The sequence below is a fragment of the Mirounga leonina genome, unplaced genomic scaffold, assembly GCF_011800145.1.
Source record: "Mirounga leonina isolate KUSES-001 unplaced genomic scaffold, KU_Mleo_1.0 Mir_201, whole genome shotgun sequence".
In the NCBI taxonomy this organism is placed as follows: domain Eukaryota; kingdom Metazoa; phylum Chordata; class Mammalia; order Carnivora; family Phocidae; genus Mirounga; species Mirounga leonina.
Genome location: NW_023270504.1, coordinates 3,904,140 through 3,931,058, shown reverse-complemented (window position 1 = coordinate 3,931,058; position 26,919 = coordinate 3,904,140). Strand labels below are relative to the sequence as shown.

Below are 26,919 nucleotides of genomic sequence, written 5' to 3'. Positions count from 1 at the left end.
TTAAAAAAATGGCGCTTTTCCACCTCTAGTCAATGTGATATGGGAAATAAAGGCAGAAGAAAAATTATTAAATTTCCTTACTACCTACAGCCCACTGACAAGTTCTTGAAACAGGCAGAGTGACATTCCTCTGGGACTCAACTGCCTCGATGTTGACACTTTGCTAAAGGCAGAAGGCAATCCTAGCCCAATCTGCCCCATCCCCCTGGATCCCGTAAGCCTACTTTAACATATAAAAATTCTTTTGGAAACTTCCTTTATATCTAAACCCCCCAAGATACGTGTTGGCAATCATCCCCCAAGCATATGGCCCACTGATATACATCTGAAGGGTCTCATGACTAAGGTTTTATTAGATGGTAATAAATGACCTTTTTCCCAACAATAGCTAGCCCCCTCAAGGTCCTGGAAACCTTGCTTCCAAAATCCCTCAGAGACGTATGCTATCACTAACCCCTTCCCAACTTGAAAGTATATAATGGGCAGCTCCTCATGACCCCAGTGCAGCTCTTTCTGCCCACGGGTCCTGTCCCTATGCTTTCATAAAACCACCTTTTTGTACCAAAGCCATGTCAAGAATTCTTTCTTGGCTGTCAGCTTTGAATCCTAACATCTTTTCTACATCACTTACTGCTTACTCTACAATGGCAGAGTCCCCAAATTCAGTGTTTCTTTCCTGTAATGCACCTCACAGCTTGATTAGACATTCATTTGGGCCCTCTGTGTTACTCTTGTGGAATGCAACCCACTGCTTGTGTTGGCATCCATCGGAGCCCTTTGTGTTGCTGCTGTTTGTCTTGGAGGTCAAGAGGAAGTGACATAAACATGCTAATGCTCATACTGCTTGCTGTGCAATGAATAATAAAGTCCATTGTGCCTTTGATCCAAGAACCTTTGTTCTACCAGCATCCACGAAACAAAACCAGGCTAAAAAATGTAATAGCTTATAAGAAGGGTAAAATCAGATTCTATACTGACAGTCATTCCCCTTATATTTTCCTTTACGCAGATTTCAGCTATATTTCAACTGTTTCCCTTTTCCCCACAATGCCATCCTTTTTTCTGCTCCATCTCTCTTCCTAGTCTTTTTCATCTGGGCCCTTTAGGGTCCTCTTCTCTGAACTCAGCTGTCTAGCCTGTGCCATGTATTCTCCACAGTAAATGCCTTCCTCTTTTTGCTCCAGTTCCCTCTAGCAGCAACATTAGGGAGCTTGGAAAGAAACAAATTCAGTATTTTGAAAAATACTGCTATGAGAACTATTAAATGGCTCATGAAGTCTATCCAAAAGTCAGACTTCATGATCTGGTCAAACAAAGAAAGTTTATTAAATTTTCCACAGCAAGGATTTAACAGGGTTTTGGTAGTGTCTCAATAGGGGAAAGCTACGCAAGAGTACATTCAGGTTTCTCCCTCCAAGATGGGGAGTGGGTTAATATTAGGCAAAATTTGTGACCTAATAGTGTAAGACTGATGGATACAGGGTCTCAAAGCAGGCCTTGGTGAACAATCTATCCTGATAAACATAACGTTTGCTTTAATAATCAAAATGTTTGTCCTAATAACCAAACATTTGTTTAGATAAACAGATGGCAAAAATTTCCTGGAGCAAGTTATATTGACATAAGCTATCTAGTTTTCAGTCCCATCGGTTGACACAGGTGGTCTAAGTTCTCAAAACAAAAATGAAAACTGGCCAGCTAAAACTTAACAAAATCTTCAAAAGCTGTAAAAAAAAAAAAAAAAAAGGGTGGGGGTGGGCAGGTGGGGTGAGATAGACATCTCATCTGATAGGAATTGCTCCAAATTTTATAGTTAAAAGAAACAACTTATTTATATTTAACCCATCAGTTATATGGTGAATTAATGTAACAAAGAAATCATTTTTGGCATAATACGAATGTTGTATAAAATTTGGTCCTTGGTCACCTTTTCCTCTCCCCATATTCTCTCCCTTAAACTTAGCAATGGCTTCATCTATCATCTGTTAGGAATTTACTCCTAATTTTAGACTCAATCCTTGATCTCTCTTTCATATTTCTATCTGCCTGTTTGATATTTCTAATGGATGTTCTGATTCATTTTTCTCATAAGACACTTACTTCTCCATGATTATCTAATGTTAATCACCATTTTCCTGGTCAACAAAGCTGAAAACTTTAATTTTTGCTTTTTCCCTTTCCTTGGTCCTTCTATTTAAAACTATTCACCACATCCCAGATCCAAAGAATTCTCTAAGGCAGTGCTTCAAAGTGCTAGTCAGTGAGGAGATTCAAGGATGTAAACCAAGCAGTTTCCTGCATGGAGAAGTCCCATCCTCTGGACTAAACAGTGCACTCAGTAAAAGAGTTGATCGTTATTTTGGATCAAGCTCCTTACCTTGTTACATCCCAGAAATAGCTTGCTGACCAGCTGCCAACCTGAACATACCTCTTCCCAAAAGGATTAGGAAATATGAATCTCAAGCCAAATATGGACCCTATGGGGGACAACACTGTAGTATGACAATGAAGGTCATGTGTTCATTTTTTTGCTTTATTTAATTTTTAAAAAAGATTTTATTTATTTATTTGACAGAGAGAGCACAAGCAGGTAGAGTGGCAGGCAGAGGGAGAGGGAGAAGCAGGCTCCCCACTGAGCTGAGAGCCTGACATGGGGCTCAATCCCAGGACTCTGGGATCATGACCTGAGCCAAAGGCAGATGTTTAACCACTGAACCACCCAGGCACCCCAATCTTTTTGCTTTATTTCCAAGTTCTAGATAATTTTTCTTAAGGTGTTATTCCGTTTCCTCTTTTTTTCACTAAGCACTATGTTTTATTTATTTTATGTTAGTGGTTTATTTATCAAGTTGTTTATTTATCTTTATTTGGCCACAGCCAAACTTATAGAAAGATGCAACCCCCAGGGGTATAGTGAATGCTCCAACAATATGAAATCACAGATGCTTGGCCAGAAGGCCTCGTATCTGAGGTTTTGTCAAAGCACTGGAAGTCATGGTAGTTATTCTCCTCAACACCAACCTCAAACCTAATGTCCTTGCTAACTCACTAAGCACTATATTTTATTTTAAGATTTTATTCATTTGAGAGAGAGAGTGTGCGTACATGTGTGTGGGCAGGGAGAGGAGCAGAGACAGAGAATCTCAGGCAGACTCCACAACATCAAGTGTGGAGCTGGTCTCTGGACCTGATGGGGGTGGGTGGGAGGGTTTGAGTGTGTGTGTGTGTGTGGGGGGGCAAACATGGGTCGGGATGCGGGGCTGGATCCCACAACCTGTGAGATCATGACCTGAGCCCAAACCAAGAGTCCGAAGCTTAATGGACTGAGCCACCCAGTCACCCCAGCATTATGTCTTAAAGTTCCATCCATATAAATTTACTCTTCACTTCCCTAACAGCTGCATAATACTCGATGGCACCTCTCCCAGTGATAGACATTCCAATTTTCTGTCACCACAGTGGAATTCTGCACATCTTCATACATGTCTCCTAGTTTGGGCTCTCCTTACCTCTTTCCAAGATTCTGCAACAGTTTCCTAAGTGTCTCTTTATTCCCAACTTCTCCCTAATTCAAATCTCTCTGTACTCCCAGCACAGTTCCAAAACCTTTTATAGCTCCCATTGCTACAGAATTAAACACTGTTATATCATTCTGGTCCCCAAAGTTCTACTCCTAATTATATGATTTGATGTCATACTACTCTGCTATTCATATTGTATTCTCCAGCCAAACTGAAATGCTACTTTCTGGTGAAATACTGCTTTCTGGTCTTCTCCCGTATTTCTAACTTTCCTGCTTGTCAAGCCTTTGCCCTTATTATTCCACTCCTTCTTGGATGCATTTCCTCCCATTTCCAATTGTCAGATGCTACGAATCTTCAAATACAACCCCCTTTACAAAGCCTTCTCCTAGTCTTGTATATTCTTTTCCTCATCAGAAGTTTCAAAACTCTTTGCTAATCCCTCTTTTGTGCTATTATCACTTATATTATAGGTATTTATATATTTGCCTAATGCTAGTCCCATAAGACTGTACCTTCTTTATGCTAGTTATTTCCCACAATCATCAGCATAGTGCTTCATATGCCAAATGTGCACTTTAAATACATGCTTACCTGAATATTGAGCAACTCCTAAAAATAAGGAACTGTGGCTATGAAGAGATAAAAGACTTGATTCTGGCCACAGAAGTTCAGAGGATCATTTGTATGGAGACATCAGGGAAGTGTCAAGATAAAGACAGGAATTAAAAGACAGGAATTCAGCTAGGCTTTAGTCTATCTTCCTAACTTGCACTCAACTATTTCTCCAACTCTTTTTACTGACAAAGAAAATCCTATTTGGATTAGGCATAAAATTTAAGCCAAGAATGAAAGCAAGATACTTTTCTCAGGACTCTAAACAAGCCTGAGTTATACATAGGAGAATCAACAGATTTCTCTTATAAAAAGTGACTGTGGGGGTGGCTGGGTGGCTCAGTTGGTTAAGCATCTGCCTTCAGCTCAGATCATGATCCCAGGGTCCTGGGATGGAGCCCTGCATCAGGCTCCCTGCTCAGAGGGGAGAATGCTTCTCCCTTTCCCTCTGCCTACCCCCCAACCCCGCTCATGCTCTTTCTTGAGTGTGCACTCTGTTGATCTCAAATAAATGAAATCTTAAAAAAAAAAACCCAAAACACGTGACTGTGGACTGAGGGCCAGAAGTTTATGAGATATAATGTAAAGGTTACATCTCAGTGATTTCAAAAGCACTCAACATATTAAGATAATTGTTCTCCTCAGCCTTAATTTTTACATGGCAATATTTTTAATGTAATATTAATGAACTGAAAGCTCCTGGAGAGAAGCAATTGCCACTGTAACTGCAACTTCCAGCACAATATCTCATGTGAAATAATTAATAACAATAACTAACACTTAGTGGTGCTTATTACTTGCTAGTGTTAAAATAAAATAACATGGAGACCAGGCTTGAAAATCCCTCAAGCAGACAAAACCAGTTAGGTCACATAAGTGAAACTTAATCTAGCTTCTATCATGATTGTAAGAGAAACTTAACCTAGGTTATTTCTTGTAAATGTCTCTGATAATGATAAATAACACTTAAATCATCTTCCTCAAGTAGTATAAGAGAATCATTTTTAACCAATCCCCTGCCATTTATAAACTCCCATTTAAAAAAAAAATTAATTCCAGTATACTTAACAGTTATATTAGTTTCAGGCGTACAATGTAGTGATTCAATAATTCTATACATTACTCAGTGCTCATCATGATAAGTGTACTCTTTAATCCCCTTCACTTATTACCCATCTCCCCCCACAACCCACCGCCCCTCTGATAACCATAAGTTTGTTCTCTATATTTAAGAATCTGTTGCTTGGTTTGTCTCTCTCTTTTCCCTTTGCTCATTTGTTTTGTTTCTTAAATTCTACGTATGAGTGAAATCATATGGTATTTGTCATTCTCTGACTGACTTATTTCACTTAGCATTACATTCTCTAGCTCCATCCATGTTGTTGCAAATGGCAAGATTTCATTTTTTTTTATGGCTGAATAATATCCCAGTGCGTGTGTGCGTGCACGAGCATGTATGTGTGTGTTTCACATCTTCTTTATCCATTCATCTATCAGTGGACACTTGGGTTGCTTCCATAATTTGGCTATTGAAAATAATGCTGCAATATACACATAGGGGTACACAAAACTGTACCCCTGAAACAAATAATACATTATATGTTAATTAAAAAAAAGGAAGAAAAAAATAAACATAGGGGTATATATATCTTTTTGAATTAGTGTTTTTATATTCTTTGGGTAAATACCCAGTAGTGAAATTATTGGATCATACAGTAATCTTATTTTTAACTTTTTAAGGAAACTTCATATTGTGTAAATTCCTCTTGTAAATAACCAATCGTTGTAAAGATTAAACAACTTTCTCATTCTCACTTTATAAGCTATCCTGTAATTACATGCCTCTGAGATTCTAACCACTTCTGGTTTGAAGTCTCCCTGTTTGCTAACAATTTGTTTCTCACTCAGTAAAATATTCATATCAAGTAAAACTCTCTGAATTTTATTTTGACAGTTTTTGGTGTCAGAAGTGGGATCCAAAGATGACCCCAGCTCAGCCTCAAGGCCAGTGAGTAACCAGGTGCCAACACCCATGAAGCCCATTGCACACTGCTTTCTTACCAACCATGGAATTCCAGGGTAAGTCTTTCTCAGATTCAAACTCTATTCCCTTTGTGTTGACCTTTCTGGTTTTACTAAGCAACCTTTGTTCAAGGTTTTCAGTAAGTCACGCTATTCTGTTCAAAAGAGGGGTAAATGTGTGATATTCTCTGTTTTGGAACAGCCGTTGAAAAACAGTAACCCTGATAATTAAGATTTCCTAGGGAATCTAAGGCAAAGATGGGTTCTACCTGGTCCAAAACTCAGACTAGGATCTTATGCCTTTTTGGAAAAATGGGTGAACTTTACAAAGAATAATTGGAACAGCAGTGACCATTTTGGGAAAATCCTTAACTTAGATAAAATAGCCCACCTTAGGGCACCTTTTAAAAAAGAGGATCACAAATTACTTAAAGACAATAAATGCATTCATTAGTTGGTATGCCAAAGTGTTAAAAAGACAAAATGAGGGCGCCTGGATGGCTCAGTTGGTTAAGCGACTGCCTTCGGCTGGGGTCATGATCCTGGAGTCCCGGGATCGAGTCTCGCATCGGGCTCCCTGTTCAGCAGGGAGTCTGCTTCTGCCTCTGACCCTCCCCCCTCATGCTCTCTCTATCTCATTCTCTCTCTCAAATAAATAAATAAAATCTAAAAAAAAAATAAAAAAATAAAAAAATAAAAAAATAAAAAATAAAAAGACAAAATGACTCCAAAAATAGCTTCTCTAAAGAATTCTTACAGCACACAAATAAAAAAGTTGTGGTAAAAAGCTTAAATCATCTGAGCAGATAACCTTAAATTATTCTATCTGCCAGAAACACAATTTGGGTCCAGCTATTCTTTTGAGTTTTGTATTACTGTACCTGACACACAGCTAAAATTTTTAAATGAAAGCTATAAAATCTCTGTTTACAACTGTCTATATATTAATGTATATGTATCTATGTATGTATGTTATGCATATGTGATTTTCAAAAAGAGCTCTATTTAATTGGCTTAAAGAAATATAAGTACTTAAATAAGTTAAGTATTCTTAAAACTCTCAGAAATATAGAAACTAACCCAAATGCTTTTCAAGTTCATAAGACCTGGGATAATCTTCAGTGCATTTTGCAAATAGTTTAAATGTGTTGATGTAATTAAAACAGGCATGTCTTCTTAGTAGTAACATTAAACATAATGCCAATATACAATCTTTCCTACCTGGGTTTACTAGTCAAATAAGCTGATGCTGTCTTTGTTACAAAATTTGTAAGCAAGAAAAAACAAAGATGTTAGTTAGGTATTTAATATTTAATCCAAGCATAATTATTAAAAACAAATATTTTAAGATTAAATAAGATGATGTATATTCATCTAACGTAGATGAATGAAATGAAATGAAATGTAGATAATTTCCAAATAGATAATATATTGAAACATTAATTGCTAAATATATGTTTAAGTTTATTTACTTTTGGGGTGCCTGGGTGGCTCATTCGTTAAGTGTCTGCCTTCGGCTCAGGATCGAGCCCCACATCAGGCTCCCTGCTTGGCAGGAAGCCTGCTTCTCCCTCTCCCACTCCCCCTGCTTGTGTTCCCTCTCTCGCTGTGTCTCTGTCAAATAAATAAAATCTTAAAAAAAAAAAGTTTATTTACTTTTAGCAGCTTAATTTTTATAAAGAGACAAAAAATACTTGGATCTATTTTTAAACATGCCTTTTGCCACATTAAAAAAATGTACTATGAAGAAGCACATGTCTCTAAAAAATATACTTTCTTATAATTAAGTGTTCATAAATTTGCTAATCTACTACAAGATGCTGATGTATGCCAGATGTTTACAACTGCCTTCTTCCTAGTTTTCATTGGAAAATAAAGATTACTAACAGTTAAAATTTATAATCCATATATAAAAATAAGCCTACTAAAACAAGAGTAAAAGAAAACAACTATGTATACAAAGTATGAGAGGAGAATAGGACGCGTTTTTTATATGAAGAGTATGCAAAGAATATAGGATGTGTTCTTATTAAGGAAAAAAAGAGTAATCTTGTCCTAAAGTAAAATGGTTATCCCAGAATGAGAAAGAAAAAAGGAATAAAACAAAAATCTAAATGGAATCAGAAAGTTGCAGAAGGCTTGTGAAGAAATTCCATGGTCAAAGTTAGCTAAAATTAAATGGATTTATTTATAAAATTTTCCAAAACTGAGTTGAATAATACACTAATACAAAACCACAGTTTAATTTTCTCTCTGTTAAAAGGACAAAGTTTCTTAGATTGTTAGTCTGCTCTTAATCAGAGATTCTGAAAGGTTTTTCTTTACCTTTTGTGTATTTTGTCTAGGAAACAAAGATTCAATGTCTTACGAAAATAATTTCCTGTGTTTCACTTTGTCTTTATCAGGTTTTTGATTGCTTAGGAAAACAATCTTTTCAATATTAAAAGAGCTAAGGTTTTTTTTTTTTTTTAAGATTTTATTTATTTGACAGAGAGAGACACAGCGAGAGAGGGAACACAAGCAGTGTGAGTGGGAGAGGGATAAGCAGGCTTCCTGCGGATAGGGAGCCCAATGCGGCGCTTGATCATGACCTGAGCCCAAAGCAGATGCTTAACGACTGAGCCACCCAAGCGCCCCAGAGCTAATGTATTTTTAACAACTATGTACTTTCTATATTTGCTTGTGAAGTCTTTTTCTTACTTTGGTTGAATAGGTAACTAAGTATTATTTCACAATGACCTGTGATCCTATTTAATTAAGTGGTGTTTTGTTTTGTTTTGAGAGAGAGGAGGAGGGGGAGAGGGAGAGGGAGAATCTTAAGCAGGCTCCATGCCCAGCACAGAGCCCGATATGGGGTCAATCGCTCGACCCTGAGATCATGACCTGAGCCGAAATCAAAGAGTCGGAGGCTTAACTGACTGTGCCCCTCAGGCGCCCCTAATCAAGTGACTGAAACCTTTTGACATTTTTTACAAACTCCCCAAAATCAAATTCTAAATGAGGTCTTTTTGACTTCGAACTAACTTTGGGGTATTCCCAAGGCTCCCTGGAAGATCTGGTTTTTTTCTCTCCTTATAAAAATGGAGACATTGAATTATAAATTTCTCAAATATTAAATTGCATGGGAAACATTATCAAGTAAAGGGGATGCTTAATCTTCTTAGACTGTATTTGTATGGATATATGTTATTAATATAAGTGTTCCAGAAATTGCATAGAACTCCTAGGAATCTGATATGCCCTGATAAAATGTTATCAGTTATTTTTAAATGTTGTATGCCACAGGAATAGCCAAACTTACCTGTCAATCACATCTTTTTTTTTTTTTTACAGTGAACTCTTTAAGGCTGTTTTTAAGTCTTTTGTCATTCACAGACAGTTGTTTTACACTTAATTCTTCTATGAAAACATTTATAATCAACTACAGGCCAGAATGCTTTGTTTTCAAGGAGATTCATAGAAAAGACACTGACATATACTCTAGAAGTTTCTGATAATTTTAAGATCATACGACTTAACTAGGTAAGAATTTCTAGCATGCTATGGAGAAACTGATCCATAAAACTGCTAACCCAAGAGCAAGAAAACAAGAATTGATTACATGGGACTAAACTCATGCAGATGATTATAATTTTTATGACATTGTTTGCAACATTTTTGGTTCTTTACTGTTTTACTCTCCAAATTTAAAGAACCCCTTTTCTCCTATGAAGCCACTATGTAACTTATAACAATTTGGTAAACTTTTGTAAACAAAGATTAAACATTTATCTTTTTCTCCCTACCTGATCCCTTCAGAATTCAAAACAAAACAAAACAACAACAAAAAAACCCTTATTGAGTGTACTTATTTTCATGGCAGTATAGATATTTGCATAAATTCAACAAGAATTTATTCTTTTTGTAACAGGACACAATTGGACAAGCCCTTGGCTTGGCTTCTTGGCCTGAAGAGGTGTTTAAACATCTAATCCGAGATTTCTAATTACCAGATGGTTTTTAAGAAGCTAAGGTTGGTTTGTGGAGCCAATAAAACCCTTTGAGTTACCAAAGCTTGGACTGGAATATCATATTTGAACATATGCATAAAATCACTATTCTGCTGCACTTATATAAATAACAAGCTGAATTTAATGAGACTAAACTTGTTTTACAATTATATTGTGATTATCTTTGGTAAAAACGAAGTGACTAGGGGCACCTGGGTGGCTCAGTCGTTAAGCGTCTGCCTTCGGCTCAGGTCATGATCTCAGGTTTCTGGGATCAAGCACCGCATCGGGCTCCCTGCTCAACAGGAAGCCTGCTTCTCCCTCTCCCACTCCCCCTGCTTGTGTTCCCTCTCTCACTGTGCCTCTCTCTATCAAATAAATAAATAAAATAAAAACAAAAAACAAAAAAAAACCCACGAAGTGACTATAAGAGAGAAAAGTTATGTTTCAATAGAAAACTATAGTATACCTATTATCAGATTCTAGTCCTGTTCATTATCTTTGAGGTTTTGTTATCTATCTGTAAACTCAACTGGTCCTGAATTCTTCCAGTTTCCTCCAACACCTGGCTACAGCTTTCCAAACTAACATTTCCAATTTTCTCTCACCATTCTGACTTGGAATAAAAACTAAAATTGCCCTTTAACCCAAGCCCTACAACCTAAAGCCAGACAACTTGATATAAATCTCAGAGATATCACCACAAGAGATCATGTACAGACAACCTTAGTGCTTATTTCTATACGGGCCACCCAGTTCACCAGAACACCCAATGACATCATCAAAGTCATTCAAACTGCAAATCAGGAAAATCCAACAGATTGAAACTGCCATCCTCACTCCACTATCTAAAGATGTTTTGAGCTCAAATCTAGAAATTTTCTTGACTGGCTGCTCTTCAGACTCAGAAACTGAGTTTGTAATTTGCTCCAACGATTAATTTTTATCCTTCTTTTGTTTCCATAGAAATGCCTGTTTGGTCACACTGTATAGGGGCCCAACTTAGATGGAAGCTCTCCTATAACACTCCTGAAATAAGACATCATCATGTTTATCCTAAGTAATCATAACATGATTCAACAGTGTGAGGCACTAACATAATATTAAAAAACTTACTTTCCACCAGGTCTAAGAAGCTTTCTGTGATCCATTCCAAAAAAAGACATTAGAACTTAGAGACTTAGTTTATTGGAAAAGACACCAACAAAAGACTGCTTTTAAATCACCTCAGAGAGATCTCTTCTGCAAAATCCCTACAATTACAGCAAAAATCTATAAACTCTCTAGCCAGAGTTATATTAGATAATTGCACAGCCTTAGACACCCTAACCACTTAATAAGGAGATGCATATGCTCCAACTGGTTAAAAAAAAAATTTCCATGTTAATAAATTAGGACTAATTACCCCCAATTTAAAAGATCTTAAAGATCAGATGTCACTCTTTCATCAAATAGGTGATACTTCTTTCACTGATTTATTTAGTTGGTTAAATCTTGGCTCCTGGGAATCTCTGCTTCCAGGAATTTTTCAATCCTTGTCTGTTACTTCCCTCATAGTCATCATATTAACCTTGCTAGTTGTAGGAGTGCCAACAACACTGACTCCATCTTTGGCCCTCCATTTTGTTTTTGCTCATGCAATGACCTCCCTCAGGGCTACATGTTCCAGGCCACTTGGACGTTAATGTATGCCCTGACCAGAATGCGGGAAGGCTTACTCTGATCTTCCCTCAAGTGGCGTACAGAAGGCACACTCCAGATAACTAGGAGAGATGACTGGTGCATAAAAGGCGCCACTTTAGATAACCAGGAGAGATGACTGGTGCACAGATGGCGCCACTTTAGATAACCCCCCTTGACTGCACCACAATGCCCCGTGCTCTATAAAAGCTGTAGCTTAAGGTTTGGACTGGGTGGAGAATAGCTGCATAGCACCTGGATCATTTATCCACTGGCTCCCCCTTGTCAGTAGGTTACACTGAATAAAGTCTGTGTAAACACTATGGAGTGGCTTGCTTCATTTTTGGCTTTCCAAGTGCCTACTTGGTGTGGAGGATATTTTACTGTACCTCCCCCACCTTCTAACACTAGTGCACTGTATCCTCTCAAGAGTTTTAAATGCCTTTCAGCAGCCACTCACACACCAAATGATATCCATCAGGATTACACAACTCAAAGAACTCAGTAATCCTACTGCCCATGCCTACAATGACTATGCAACTGTTTGTAATGGCAACTACATGACCATACGACCCAAAGACTACATCAACAGTGGTAGCGAGAGTAATAGCATATTGGCTCACACTTTCAGCTTGCTGAGGGAATGACCAAAAGGGGGTAATTTTTTAGATAAAATAAAATGGAGACCACACTTGAAAATCCCCTAAGCAGACCAAACCAGTTAGATCATATAAGTAAACATAATCTGGTTTATTTCATGAATGTAAGTGAAATTTAACAAGTTATTTCTTGTAAATCCCTCCGATAATCATAAACAAAACTTAAATCATCTCCCTAAAATAGTGTAAGACAATTACTTTTAACCAATCCCTTGCAGTTCTTTAAATTGTGGTACCAATCACTGTAATAACCAATCACTGTAAAGGTTAAACAAACCTAGTCATTCTCAGTTTATAAGCCATCTTGCAAACACATGCCTCTGGGATTCTCGTTTCTCCCTCACGAAAATAAAGCTCCTTGAAATTTCTTTTGACACTAGGCATCCTTCTAAAGACTTTACATATGTTAAATTTATTCCTCACTAGAACTCTATGAGATAGGTACCGTTGTTACACTAATTTGATAGGTCAAGAACTCAGGCACAGAGGTTAAATTACTCTCCATGGTCACACAGCTGGTGAATGGGACTGGGAGCTGAACCCTGTAATCGCAATCAAGCAATCAAGGAGCCGTGCTGCCCCGAAGAAGCAGTATCTATCCCAGGTGGAACTCTGCTGAAGGCTTCTGAGAGCCACATCTGGTGTTTTGTTTTGTTCTACCAAGGCTTTCGGCTCCCGTCAGAAACAGGCCACTGCCAGGAACTGCCTGGGCATCAAGTAGTCAAGGCTGACTGAGAGTTCGGACACCCGTCTGGGGGCGCCCACGGGGGACAGCGGGGCAAACCTGCCTAGCAGCCCACTTGACACAACTGTCCTCTAAGAGGAGACAACAAATCCGGAACTCAGAAACAGAAACACCAGCGGGGCCCTCTTCAGAGGTCCAGAGCTGGGAAGGGGCGGGGAGGGAGAGCAAGCACAGGGCTCGGCTGGGGCGGGGCGAAGGGGAGGCGGGGACCGGGTGGACTCACAGATCCAGAAGCTGACTGACCCGCCGCGAGCTAGGCATCGCGGCCGCCCAGGAGAGCCTCTTCCGTGGTCCCGGGGCCGCCCAAACGGAGCCAGAGACCGTCCGTCAACTCCTGCCCCCGCGCGACGCGTAGGCCCTCGTGACGTCACACGGCTTCTTCCGGTGACCGGGACGCAGCCACGCTCGGGACTACGGAGGGAAAGAAGAGAAGGGAGGTGATAAAATGTAGAGTAGCCCTAAACTCTGTGAGGCGCGACGGGAGTTGTAGTTCCGCCGCCTCGCGGGCTCCGTTTACGGGCGGTTTCCCAGGAGTTGAAGCCCCGCGCCAGCCCAGCTGGGCACGCCTCCCTCGGCGCTCTGCTTAGAAGCCGCTGCTCTTACTGCAGGGACGTGTTTGATGCTGGTCCGTGCATTTGGCGACACGTACTGGAGACTCCCTTGGAGATGGACTCCATTAACGTGAAACGGAGCGTTTTAGAGCAACCAGGAGTGACCGCTGTTTACCGAGCATTTTCTCTGAAGCACGTACTGAGCTACGTGCTCTCAATTAACTACATTCATTTAATCCTGTGAAGTCGTGATTATTTAGCCTTATTTTACAGATGAGGACACTACATGCCAAAAAGCTCAGTAAGAATTTCATCATGGGGGGAGGGGCATCTGTTCAAATCAGAAAGGATTCTAAAGAAGGGGCACCCTTTCCCAGGTGGAATTCTTTCTCTTTGGTTATGCTGCAGAGTGCCGGCTATTTTTTAGTGTTTTTCGTTCTTCCTTGTGGATTGATTTGTTGTTTATGTGTCTGTCTTCCTTTTATAAGCTGAAAGTTGGAACCCAGTTTTGCTCTTTTCAGGATGCTGCTTATTCAGGCAATACACATTTATCAAGCACTGAAGGAGGGTAGAGAGAGTGCTGGTGCTGAGGATTCAGAAGGACAATTAAATTGTTAAATGCTAAGATGAAGTTAATGCTATGCGAGCACCCATGGAGGAGTTGGGGGAGCAGTTCAGAGAGAAAACTGTGGTCTGTTAGGGACTGCAGACAATTCAGGGTGGTGGCTACAATGGAGAGTGGTGAGAGATGAATGTAGAGCAGGAGTTGGCAAACTTTCTATGGAGGGCCAGATAGTAAAGATTGTAGAGTTTTGTGGGCCATACTGTCTTGGTCACAGCTACTCAACTTGTAGCTCAAAAAGAAGCCATAGACAATATGAATGAGTGGAGCTGTGTTCCAATAAAGTTTTCTTATTGAAGTTTGAATTTCATGTAGTTTTCATTGTCATGAAATATTCATATTTTGGTTTTTCAACCATTTAAAACTTTACGTTGCAAACTACAAAAATGAGCAGTGGGCTGGATTTGGCCGGCTGGTGGTAGGTCTGTCCTCTTCTGATCAGAAAGCTAAAATGGGGCCTAATGATCTGTGTTAAACAATTTAGGCTTTGTCTGGAGGACTTTGGGTGGAGTCATAGGTAGGTTTTAAGCAAGGACAGGGCATGCATAGGAAAAATGAGATTTAGAAAGAACTCTAGCTGTGAAGTATTCAAAGAACTGTAGAGGTCACAGGTGGAGACCAGATAGGAGTCCTTTGATGATAGCCTGAGCTAAAGTAGTAACAATGGAATGGATAAACAGATTCAAGAGGTAATGGAAGTTGAACTGATAGGATTTAGATATTGGTGGGGGTGAGGGAAAGTGAAGAGTCAAGATGAACTTTTAGGCTTTGGGTTCAGAGAATTGGGTGGCATATGGTAGTGCCATTTATTGAGCTGAGAGGATTGCAAGAGTTTTCTGAAGAGAGAAGGAAAGTATTGTTGGACATGTGGCTTTTGAGGTATCTGTGGAAAAATGTAGGCATGGTGCTATAGATCTGCAAATTGTGCTGGTTTGCTTTTAAAGAAGAGATTGAATAGCAGTGATAATGCATGCATTTACTTATTGATAACAGTAATTTAGAAGAATCCTCTGCTGTTCTGGGAGCCATTTAGACCTTGGAAGACCACGGGAGAGCTTGACAGAGCAGATAAGGGTAGGACTTCATAGTCCTTCCTATCTGTTGAGTGCTGCACAGCTGTCCATCTGGGTCTTTCCACTGATTACTTGATTCTTCAAGGAAAATATAGGCCATTGCCCCATTATTATGAGATGTTCATCTTTGGGTGCCAGTATTCTTCTCAGTAGTCAAAGGAAGTCATCACAACTGTTTTTTTTTTTTAAAGAAAATTATAATGAGATAAGATGACAAAGTCCTAGTTATTTCTAGCCAATCATTTTATTTTTAAATTTTTATTTATTTTTTTAAAAGATTTTATTCATTTATTTGACAGAGAGAGGGAGAGCACAAGCAGGCAGAGGGAGAGGGAGAAGCAAGCTCCCCGCTGAGCAGAGAGCCTGACATGGGGCTTGATCCCAGGGTCCTGGGATCATGACCTGAGTGGAAGGCAGACGCTTAACCAACTGAGCCACCCAGGTACCCCTCTAGCCAATTATTTTAAAGGTCAAAGATGTGTACATGATATCACAATTCTTAGGACTATTTTTTTTTTCTTCAAAGATTCATTTATTTTGGAGAGAGCTAGTGGGCGGGTCAGAGGTACATAGAGTGAGAACAAATCCTTGGAGAGGTAGCTGAGAACAGCAATTGACACAGAGAAGAAACAGCCAAAGAGGTAGGGAAAAAAAACAGTGGGGTGCTACAGAAGATAATCATGACCCAAACTGTCACATGCTGAAGAGAAATCAAGTAAGAGAACACCTGAAGGTGGTTTAGCCAGAAGAAGGTCATCAAGGGTCTTTGAGGTGGTGATGGAGGATGCAGTCTGATTGTAATGTCAGGAATGAATGGGAAGTAAGGAAATGAACACACAAGTAGCCCAACTCTCATTTACAATACATACTTGTTCAAATGAATTGCTGTTTCTCTTAAGACTCATATTGAGAAGGAAAGGAGATTGTAAAAGTGTATAGCTCTACTTTGTGGAAGGTAAAATGGGATAACTCAGAACTGTTATTTATGGACCTTCTAGGTGTCAAACATGGTAAATACTTAACAGGATCTCATGTAGTCATCAATCGAGTCTGAAATATGCTATCTTATAGATGAACATGAGGTTTACCTAAATAAATAGGTCTGTCAGATTCCAAAGACCATGCTGTTTCTACTTTATTTGGGTGTTCAGGAGAGAGGTTTATGGTACATCTAAGATCATCAATATAACTTGCAAAGCCCCCTTTCAAAAAGTTATTAGATTTTTCAAGATGGTGATAGCAGAGCATTAAACCAAGGCAGGACCTTGGTTTATCAGCACCAGTGGTCCACCCATGAAGCCGGCCTTGGTGTATGCAGGACGTCCCAAGAAAATCAGTTTCAGCTAGTGACTATTCAGTAACTTGGTCAAAATAGAATTCAGAGACAAATGTGAACACCGGGCAACTTTTAAAAAAATCCAAGTACAGTTGACATATGATATATTAGTTTCAGGTGTACAACATGGTGATTCGACAGTTACATATATTATGAAATGCTCATCATGATAAAGTATAGTTACCATCTGTCACCATACCAAGTGATAATATTATCGACTGTATTCTCTATGCAGTACTTTTCATCCCTGTGGCTTATTTCTTTTGTAACTGCAGGTTTGTACCCCTTCATCCCCTTTACCTATTTTGCCTTTTAGGAAAACATTTTCACTCGCAGTTCAGAAGTAGTGGCTCATCCCGTAGAAGAGGACGCATTTATAGCTCTGATGATATGGCAGATATTTATAGCTCAGATATGGCAGCTGACAGTTCAGATTGGATAAGAACAAGATGTTCCTGTCTTTTTGTAAGGAAAACAGGATGTTCTTATTTTTGTGGCTTATCTCAAGAGGCAAAGCTTTCAGGATTTCCTGTTAGTCAATGCTTTTAGGAGTTTCCTGTTATTCATGGTTTATCTTGGAATGCAAGGTTATTAGGAATAAAAGTCTTTTCTGGTGCATGGTAAGTGATTTGTGGACAGTGCCAGGCTAAGGGCAAGATGTCGTGTTCCCATTCTCCCCTCTTTGCTTGCTGTACCCACTTTATTGTAGTTTCCTCTAGCTCGGAACCTCCTCCATTTCCTATCCTAGCTACCATATAAAAAAAACTTCTAGTTTTGTTTTTCTGGGTAGGTTATATAAGAATAATAAGCAACATTACTTACCTTAAATCATGCTATTTATTCCTAGCATGTTTGTGTATGTGTAGAAAAATACATAATAAATGTCTACAGATAAAATGATGAAGTATATCTTATGCAATATATGTATATGTATGTATATATATACACACACAAAATTGACCCTTGGACAAAATGGGTTTGAACTGCCAGGTCTACTTATATGGATTTTTTTTAGTACAGTACTGCAAATGTATTTCCTCTTATGATTTTCTTTCTTTCTTTCTTTTTTTAAAGATTTTATTTATTTACTTGGCAGAGAGAGAGAGACAGCGAGAGAGGTAATACAAGCAGGGGGAGTTGGAGAGGGAGAAGCAGGCTTCCCACCAAGCAGCGAGCCCGATGCGGGGCTTGATCCCAGGACCCTGGGATCATGACCTGAGCTGAAGGCAGTCGCTTAACCAACTGAGCCACCCAGGCGCCCCATCTCTTATGATTTTCTTCTCTCTAGCTTACTTTATTGTAAGAAAATAGTATAAAATATATATAACATACAAAATACGTGTTGACTTTATGTTTTGGTAAGGCTTCCTTAACAGTAGACTATTAATAATTAAGTTTTGGAGGAGTCAAAAGTTACATGTGGATTTTCGACTGTGTAGTGGTTTGGGCCCCCTACGTCAACTATGTGAGTGTGTGTGTGTAATGAATCTTGGGTCATTTATTAAGAATGTGCGTGCGTACAAGTAGATAGCAATAAATTGTTCAGATAATCTTTACATGTCATATCTCAAAATATAAGAACAGGCTATGAGTTAGGTTCTTCACTTTTAAACCATACTGCTTATATTTAGATTCAAAATAGCAATTTCTCTTCTTTTTTTAAGATTTATTTATTTATTTGAGAGAGAGAGAGTGAGAGTGCGTGTGAGTGAGCAGGGGCTTGGGGGGCAGAGGGAGAGAGACAAAGAGAATCCCAAGCAGACTCTCTGCTAAGTGTGGAGCCTGACACGGGGTGCGATCCCAGGACCCCAAGATCATGACCTGAGCCAAAATCAAGAGTCAGATGCTTAACCAACTGAGCCACCCGGGCGCCCCAGCAATTGCTCTTCTAATATTAATTTTCAGCTCAGTATAACCTATACATTATCATCTACTACTGACCCCAAATCATTTCATTTGGGTATTGTTAGTGTCCAGACTAGGTGCAAGATGGAACCACTTATGCTAAGCCCACATCAGCAAACTGGAATTTAAGTTTCTATGCTTGGCTGTTCCAGAAAAAGCAGGCCTTGGCCAACCAATCAGTGCTTGCCTGCCCAGCACAAGTCATCTGCCCTGGCTCTAAGACTCTCCTTTGCTCCATATAGGGAAGTAATCCTGCTTTAACCAATCAGCAGATGCCGAGTATAACTTCCTTGTTCCTTCTCACTTTGGTCTGTAAACATTTCTTGCCTTGTATGGCTCTTTAGAGCTCTTTTCTATCTGCTAGACGAGATGTTGCTCCATTTATGAATTGCTGAATAAAACCTACTAGATCAGTAAATTGTGGAAAATTTTCTGTTAACAGCATCAAGGATAATTGTGAACACTTATAGAATAGTTAGATAATACCTTGCACACAGTGAGTATCTTACAACTTCTAACTCATTTAACTGTTAAAGAAACCCTCACTGATAGATATTTTTACTGTTATCATACCCATTTTCCAGACAAGGAAACTGAGGCCCAAAGATACTAAGAAACATGCCCAAGTTCATGTGGCTAGTCAGTGGTAGAGCTGGGATTTGAAGCCAAACAGTTAGGCTGCAGAGCTGGGTTCTTAAACAATACTATATGGTTGCCCCTACAACGTTTAAAATAAAAACTCTTGATAGTTCTTGATAATCATAAAATACAGTTATCGGAGATTTAAAACTAAAGGATATCTTAGCTATGATTTATTCCAACATCTTAATTTTGCAGTTTAGGCAACTGTGTTTCAGAAAAGTTCACTGATTTCTCAAGATTTCTGAGCAAAGATGGGACTAGAATATATTTACCAATCCCATGTCCAGTATATTTTCTAAACCTAATCTTTAGGTTATAACTCTGAAGGGGGCTGAAGACAAACAGAATAAAGAGAAGCCAAATGAGTGACTATTATCCTACTATGTGTGGGTTATTTCCAAGTGGGAATGTCCTTAATTCGTTTCAATGTGAAAATAACACATGTTCTTTTTATTTAATTTCTTTTTATATCTCATATCATGTCTTACTCCAAATTGGAAAAAACAGTGCCCATGCTCATGAATTCTTGTGCATTGTTAAAATTTTCCATTGATTAAACCCTTGGTTTAATTTGAGGCATAAAATGTATGACTCAGGATTGTTGCAGGAAATAGCTGGGCAAGTTCAAACAGGTTAGGCAAGGAGATATTTATTAATAAAGAGGCTGTTTATAAAGGTGTGGGCAGAATTAAAGGAAAGCAGGGGTAAGGGTGGTTTAATACCCTTAGACTAGCAATAGCAGGAAGCCCTTACCTCTCCTAGTCCTGAAAGCTGGGAAGGGAACAGTTACCAAAACCAGGAGAGATTGGCCGTAGGTGAGGCCACCTAGAAGGAGCTATGGCTTTTGGGTCAGTAAAGGAACATAGTCCACCTGTGGCAACCCAGCTGGGAGGGATCCTGGAAGAATAAATATTCTAAACCCATTCTCCATCCCTTTTTGATTTCCTGGTGCCTCTGCTTAGAGTTTCAACCCACCCAGAAGTTAGAGGTAAAGAAATCCCAGTTTGTGCAGTCCATAAAAATCAGCCTCTTAAAGCCCAAAGTAGAGAAGGATAGAGTGGAAAATAACCAATTCATAAGCCACTGGTTTTTAGATAAAATAATTAAATATCATGAACATTTTGAAAATTAATAAGAGTAATAACTCAGCGGGGTGCCTGGGTGGCTCAGTTGTTAAGCGTCTGCCTTCGGCTCAGGTCATGATCTCAGGGTCCTGGGATCGAGCCTCTCATTGGGCTCCCTGCTCTGCAGGAGACCTGTTTCTCCCTCTCCCACTCCCCCTGCTTGTGTTCCCTCTTTCGCTCTCTGTCAAATAAATAAAATCTTAAAAAAAAAAGTAATAACTCAGTCTGAGCCAAAGTAGTAATTATTATAGTTTTATAACTGAGAGGGATGGCAGTTGTGGTCTTTCATCAAGATTCTGAGAGTCTGAGCAATGACAGCTTAAGCCCTGTCTTTTTCTAGTTAGCTTCATTGGTTATTTTTATTTTTATAAAGTTACGCAATTCCTAACTCACATTTATTAGTCATGTGCAGTGGAATCAAATGCCTGGCATTCCCATTGGATAGACTTTAAAAATCCATTAATAACAGTTATTCAAATAAGTATTTAATGCCTATTACGTGGCAGACAGGATATATCAATAAATAAACATATCCTCTTGGAGTTTATATTTTAGTGTGAGAGCGAGAAAACAAGCATACAAACAAATATGTGGAGATAAGGACTATAAGAACAAGATAGGATGGTGGACAAAGGGGTACTAAGGAGAAAGGGAGAAGGAGGCGGAGAGACAAAGAGAGGGATTAGTTTTGCTCTGGTGGTCAAGGAAGACATCTTTAAGGCTGTAGCATTTTTGCTCAGACTTGTTAAAAGATAAACAATTTTAAGTTTATTCGAGCAAAAATTGATTGGAATTAGGTGCTGCGAAACCAAATGTAGCTATGATCACTGAGCCAACAGAATTCAGGGGAAAGACTTATATACACCAAGTGCAGAAGCAGAGAAAGGAAAGTACTTGATTGGCCATATATTGAAGTCTAGTTGGCTTTTTGTGATTGGTTATCCTTAGCGTTTTGATATTGGAACCTTGAGCCATTTATAGGCTTAGATTTTGGTTTGCACATGTTGGCCACTATAGCATTAGAGCTACCTCAATCTAATGGCCTCCTTGTTTAATTAATTTAACAGACTTGAAGCATAAAAGGAGCTAACCACACAGAGATCTGGAGATGGAAGAGAAAGGCTCTGAAGCAGACAATGTGCTTGCTAAAGTTGGAAGGACGGAAGGAGCAGGTGGAAGGAGCCCCAGGGAAAGAGAAGAACTGTGGTGGTAGTAAGCAGCATGTGCATTCATAGGACCTTCATGGCTGGGACTGTGAAGATTTTAATCCTGGGTTGCTGTCATGGTGGTGATGAGTCTCAGAACCTGGGACTCTTGAATCTCAGAACCATGGAGCCTGCATGTGGCTAAGAGCTTGGGCTCTACCCTCAGAGTCTGAACCCTTATTTTTGCCTAAGGTGAGTGTAATATTGTGATTTATAATAATAATAAAAATATATATTTGGTATATATGTTTGTGATTTATAATAATACAATACATATATACATATATAGATAAAATATGTGATTTATAATAAAATACATATATATACACACACACACACGTGTGTGTATATATATATGGTCTTCATCTTGCTTCTGGTACAGAGCTCTTAAAACTCTTAGAATTTCCTAAGAGCAATGGGAGCAGCTTTTGTTTGTTATAGTATTTGGTCTTTTCTCCTTCGTTCCTGAAATAGCTCCAGAGCCTTAAAAGTGAAAGGAATATGTCATGTTATTCATAACAAGCCCCTTTCAACCACACCTGAATTTATGTTAATGCAGTGACTTTTGGAAAGCCCGTAAGGATGGGGGCTAGTTGCCAGGGGAACTAACCTGATTAGAAGGTTGGAACTTTCAATGCCACCCTCCATCTCGGGAGGGGAGAAGGGCTGGAGGTTAAATCAATCACCAATGGCCAGTGATTTAGCCAATCATGCCTGCATATGAAACCTCCATAAAAACTCAAAAGAACAGGTTTGGAGAGCTTCTGGATTGGTGAACACATGGAGATTTGGGGAGGGTGGTGTACCCAGAGAGAACATGGAAGCTCCATGCTCCTTCTCCCAAAACTTACCCTATGCGTTTCTTACATCTGGCTATTCTGAGTTATATTCTTTTATGATAAATTGGTAATCTAGTAAGTAAAATGTTTTCCTGAGTTCTGTGAGCTGCTCTACCAAAGTAATTGAACCCAAGAGGGGGTTCATGGGAATTTCCTTCTTTTTTTTTTTTTTAAAGATTTTATTTATTTATTTGAGACAGAGAATGAGAGAGAGAGAGAGCACATGAGAGGGGGGAGGGTCAGAGGGAGAAGCAGGCTTCCCACTGAGCAGGGAGCCCGATGCGGGACTCCATCCCGGGACTCCAGGATCATGACCTGAGCCGAAGGCAGTCGCTTAACCGACTGAGCCACCCAGGCGCCAGGGAATTTCCATTTTAGAGCCAGTAGGTCAGAAGCATAGGTGACAACCTGGACTTGTGATTGGCATCAGATGTGAGTGTGGGAGGGGATTTGTGAGCCTTTAACCTGTGGGATCTGGTGCTGTCTCCAGGTAGATAGTGTCAGAACCGAGTTAAATTGTAGGACACCCAGCTGGTGCTGCAGAATTGCCTGATGTGTAGATAACCCAGACATCTGGTGTCAGAAATGAAGTAGTGTACAGATGGTCCCCAACTTAAAATGGTTCAATTTATGATTTTTCGACATTATGGTGGTGTGAAAGCAATATGCATTCAGTAGAAACTGTACCTCAAGTTTTGAATTTTGTTCTTTTCCCGGGCTAGCAGTATGTGACACCATCTCTTTTGTGATGCTGGAAAGTGGCGATGGGCCACAGCTCCCAGTCAGCCCACGATTACAAAGGTAAACAACTGATAAACTTACAACCAGCCATTCTGTTTTTCACTTTCAGCACAGTGTTCAATAAATTACATAGATATTCAACACTTTATTATAGAATAGGCTTTGTGTTAGATGATTTTGCCCATCTATAGGCTAACGTAAGGGTTCTGGGCATGTTTAAGGCAGGCTCGGCCAAGCTATGATGTTCGGTAAGTTAGGTGTATTAAATGCATCTTCGACTCATGACATTTTCAATCACCATAGCTTTGTCAGGATGTAATCCCATAATAAGTTGAGGAAGTTATATAGCAGTGGAATATTGAGAGTAGAGGAGAAACACATGGAAGTGAGCTTTCCTTGGACTGAGTCACTTAACTCTTCGGTAATTAAATTTCTTCACTTGTAAAATAAGGGTAGTAATACAGTATCTTATCCAAAATCCACGAGGACAATGTGTCTGAGAATTTCTAAATTTCAGGGTCTTAGAATGCTATCATGATGTGAATACCAGATACCATGAGACACCCCCATGGGGCTCTAGGGCAAATCAAACATTAATATTTCTGCATTGAAAATATTATGGTGGACAGACTCTTAAAGTGGTCCCACAATTCCCACTTCCTAGTGTTCACTCCCTTATGTGATCCTGTCCCTTCAAGTATGGGCAAGACTTGTGCTTGCTTCTAACTGAAAATTTGGTAAAGATAATAGGATGTCTGTGATTATATGCACATGATTATGTGATTATGTCACATACGATTGTAGTATCCATCTTGCTGGAGTCTCAGTCTTTCTTCCTCCTACCCTTCATTCTTGCTGGCTTTGAGGAAGCAAATGACCGTGGTAGGGGATGCCACACAGCAATGAATATGGATGGGCAGCCTCTAAGAGCTGAGGGCAGCCTCTGGCTGACAGGCAGCAAACAAAACAAAACACACACACACAAAAACAAAAACCGAACTGAAGCCCTCAGTCCTATCACCTCAAGGAACTGAATTCTGCCAATAACATGAGTGAGCTTGGAAGTGGATCTTTCCCCATTTGAACCCAGGGGAGACTGCAGCCCCAGCTAACACCTTGATCGAAGCCTTGTGAGACCCTAAGCAGAGGACCTGGTTTGGACTTAGAGATAGGGACGCCTGGGTGGCTCAGATGCCTTCAGCTCAGGTCATGATCCCAGGGTCCTGGGAAACAATGAATCATGGAACACTACATCAAAAACTAATGATGTAATGTGTGGTGACTAACATGACATAATAAAATAAAATAAAATAAAAAACATTATAAGTAATCTAAAGAGCCTCACATCTGTTCAAGACAAATTTTGCCACCAGAAGCATTTGGGCAGCAAATACAGGAAAAGACTGTTGGTTTTCAGTCTTTTGGGCTTCCAAATTAAGATAAGGAATTGTAGACTTGTATCATATAACCTTATAAGGTTGCTGGGGGATGGAAAAAAATACTTTGTGTTAAGGGGTTTGGAATAGGATTTAGCATATAGGAAGTACTCCATAACTATTGGCCATAATTATGATTAGAATCAGAGCTCCTGGGGCAGGTCAGCCTCTCTGCTGCTATTCTTTGCAAGTTACTTCTCAGTTTCCCTATCTCTAACAGGAGGGCCTCTCAGAGGACCCCAGAGTTGGGGGAATAACTCCTGTTTATTGAGTCCCTATTCTGGGGAGACTTGGGCTGGGTCCCAGTGAGCTGTAATGTGAACTGCTTCTGAGTGAAAGGCGTATGGTCTACTTGTGGCCTTACTGCTGAAGAGGTGCACAACCCTAGGGAAGTGGCTTCTTGCTGAGTCTTAATTTCTTGATCTGTCAGATGGGGCTGGCTGATCCCTCCCACCTCATTATGTGAGAGGAGAGGTATGACAAGTGTACCCATTCTAGACTGAAGGATTATTTTAGTTTTTAATGTCATTTGAGGGGAAGAACATATGCAAGGATCTGCCTGATCTTTCCTTATATACACGAAGAAAATGCTCCCAACCGTAATACTAAATAAACCCCACCTCCACCCCACACAGAAAACAGAGGAGTGGCTCCTTGTCTTTTGCCTGGTCTTCTGTGCAGTTGGAGTGAGGACTGCAGGTTTCCACCTGCCCCACCACCATACCCACCCTCTGCATCTCTTATTTCTTATGCAATAATGACCTGTGTCATTACTCATTACCCAGCTCCCTCACTAGACTATAGGTTCATGAGGGCAGCCCAGTGCCCTGCATGCACCTCAATAAACATGGAATCAACGAAAACAGGAAGAGGAGTAAAGAGATTATTACTAGGTAAACAGGAGGGTGAGACACTTCAACCAGCACACTTACTGATGAAAGCCCCAGGGATGGTCAGAGTAGTCAAATTTGGATATATTTTGAAGGTTGAACCAATAGACTTGCTGAAGGATTGGAAGTGAGGGAAAGAGAGAAATCAAGGCATTGTTCATTCATTCATGTTTAACTAATAATTATTGGCTATTGACTAGATACTAGGTACTATTTAAGATGCTTTAGGTACAGCAGCAAATAAGAGAAGGTCCTTGATGTTTTTATGTTCTAATTGATGGAGACAAGCAATAAACAAACCAGATATTACACAGAATGTTAAGTACTAAGAAGAAAATAAAAGAGGGCAATGTAACAGGTTATGAGGTAGAATATATTTGGCTGAAAACCCAACTCAAAATGGCTTTAGCATTAAGATTTTTATCTCATTGGAAAAGTCAGAGTAGGATTGTTCCATGATTGGTTACTCGGTGACTCAATGGCATCATGACTCCAGCTTAGCATTTCTGTAATTCTCAAGTTTTCTTCTCATGCTTGTAAGATGACCCTACAGTTCTAAGCAATATATCCTCCCACTAAGGTATAGGCAGGGAAAATCTATTTTTTTTCTCACATCTCTCTCTTTTTGAAATCTAAATTTAATTAGCCAACATATGGCAGATTTAGTGTTCAATAATTTATCAGTTGTGTATAACACTCAGTGCTCGTCATATCATGTGCCTTCCTTAATGCCCATCACCCAGTTACCCCATCCTCCCACCCACCTCCCCTACAGCAAATTTCAGTTTGTTTCCTATAGTTAAGAGTCTCTCGTTTTTTTCCCTCTCCGATGACTTCCCATTCAGTTTTCCCTCTCTTCCCCTATGATCCTCTGCACTGTTTCTTATATTCCACATATGAGTGAAACCCTATGATAATTGTCTTTTTCTGAGTTATTTCGCTCAGCATAATACCCTCCAGTTCCATCCATGTCCATGTAAATAGTAAGTATTCATCCTTTCTAATGACTGACTAATATTCCATTGTATATATATATACCACGTCTTCTTTATCCATTCATCTTTCAATGGACATCGCGACTCTTTCCACAGTTTGGCTATTATGGACATTGCTGCTATGAGCATTGGGGTGCAGGTGCCCCTTCGGATCACTACATTTATATCTTTGGGGTACATACCTAGTAGTGCAATTGCTGGGTCATAGGGTAGCTCTATTTTTAACTTCTTTTTTTTTTAAGATGAACACCAGTTGGAATGTCTTACGGGGTTTTTGGCTGAAGTAACAGGATAGATGGTGGTGCCATTAACTGGGACAGCAATGAATG

The 26,919-nt window shown here is 39.6% G+C and overlaps 1 protein-coding gene and 2 long non-coding RNA genes across 6 annotated transcripts in view; 1 reads left to right on the top strand and 2 right to left on the bottom strand.

Annotated features, from left to right (window-relative positions):
- LOC118025528 overlaps nucleotides 1-88 on the bottom strand; it is a 1,295-nt gene extending 1,207 nt beyond the window's left edge. The window contains exon 1 of the long non-coding RNA XR_004683340.1: nucleotides 24-88. This is a non-coding gene — a long non-coding RNA (uncharacterized LOC118025528). The remainder of the gene's footprint in view (nucleotides 1-23) is intronic.
- AMN1 (antagonist of mitotic exit network 1 homolog) overlaps nucleotides 1-13,669 on the bottom strand; it is a 52,191-nt gene extending 38,522 nt beyond the window's left edge. The window contains exon 1 of one of the 2 annotated variants that reach the window (XM_035027954.1): nucleotides 13,475-13,669. Coding sequence is in view for 1 of the 2 variants with exons in the window: in XM_035027953.1 (XP_034883844.1) it covers nucleotides 13,455-13,492 (38 nt within the window). In the remaining variant the exon portion in view is untranslated. Of the gene's footprint in view, nucleotides 1-13,454 lie in introns of both variants that reach the window. The other variant, XM_035027953.1, reaches the window with a different exon arrangement.
- Nucleotides 13,580-23,506, top strand: LOC118025527. 3 transcript variants are annotated; one of them, XR_004683338.1, is made up of 3 exons: nucleotides 13,580-13,668; nucleotides 21,552-21,881; nucleotides 23,254-23,506. It is a non-coding gene; the product is annotated as an uncharacterized LOC118025527 (long non-coding RNA). The 3 variants fall into 3 exon arrangements; XR_004683337.1 differs by lacking the exon at nucleotides 13,580-13,668 and adding an exon at nucleotides 13,737-14,083; XR_004683339.1 differs by lacking the exon at nucleotides 13,580-13,668 and adding an exon at nucleotides 13,737-14,083 and having other exon boundaries at nucleotides 23,251-23,506.
- Nucleotides 23,507-26,919: the final 3,413 nt, after the last annotated feature.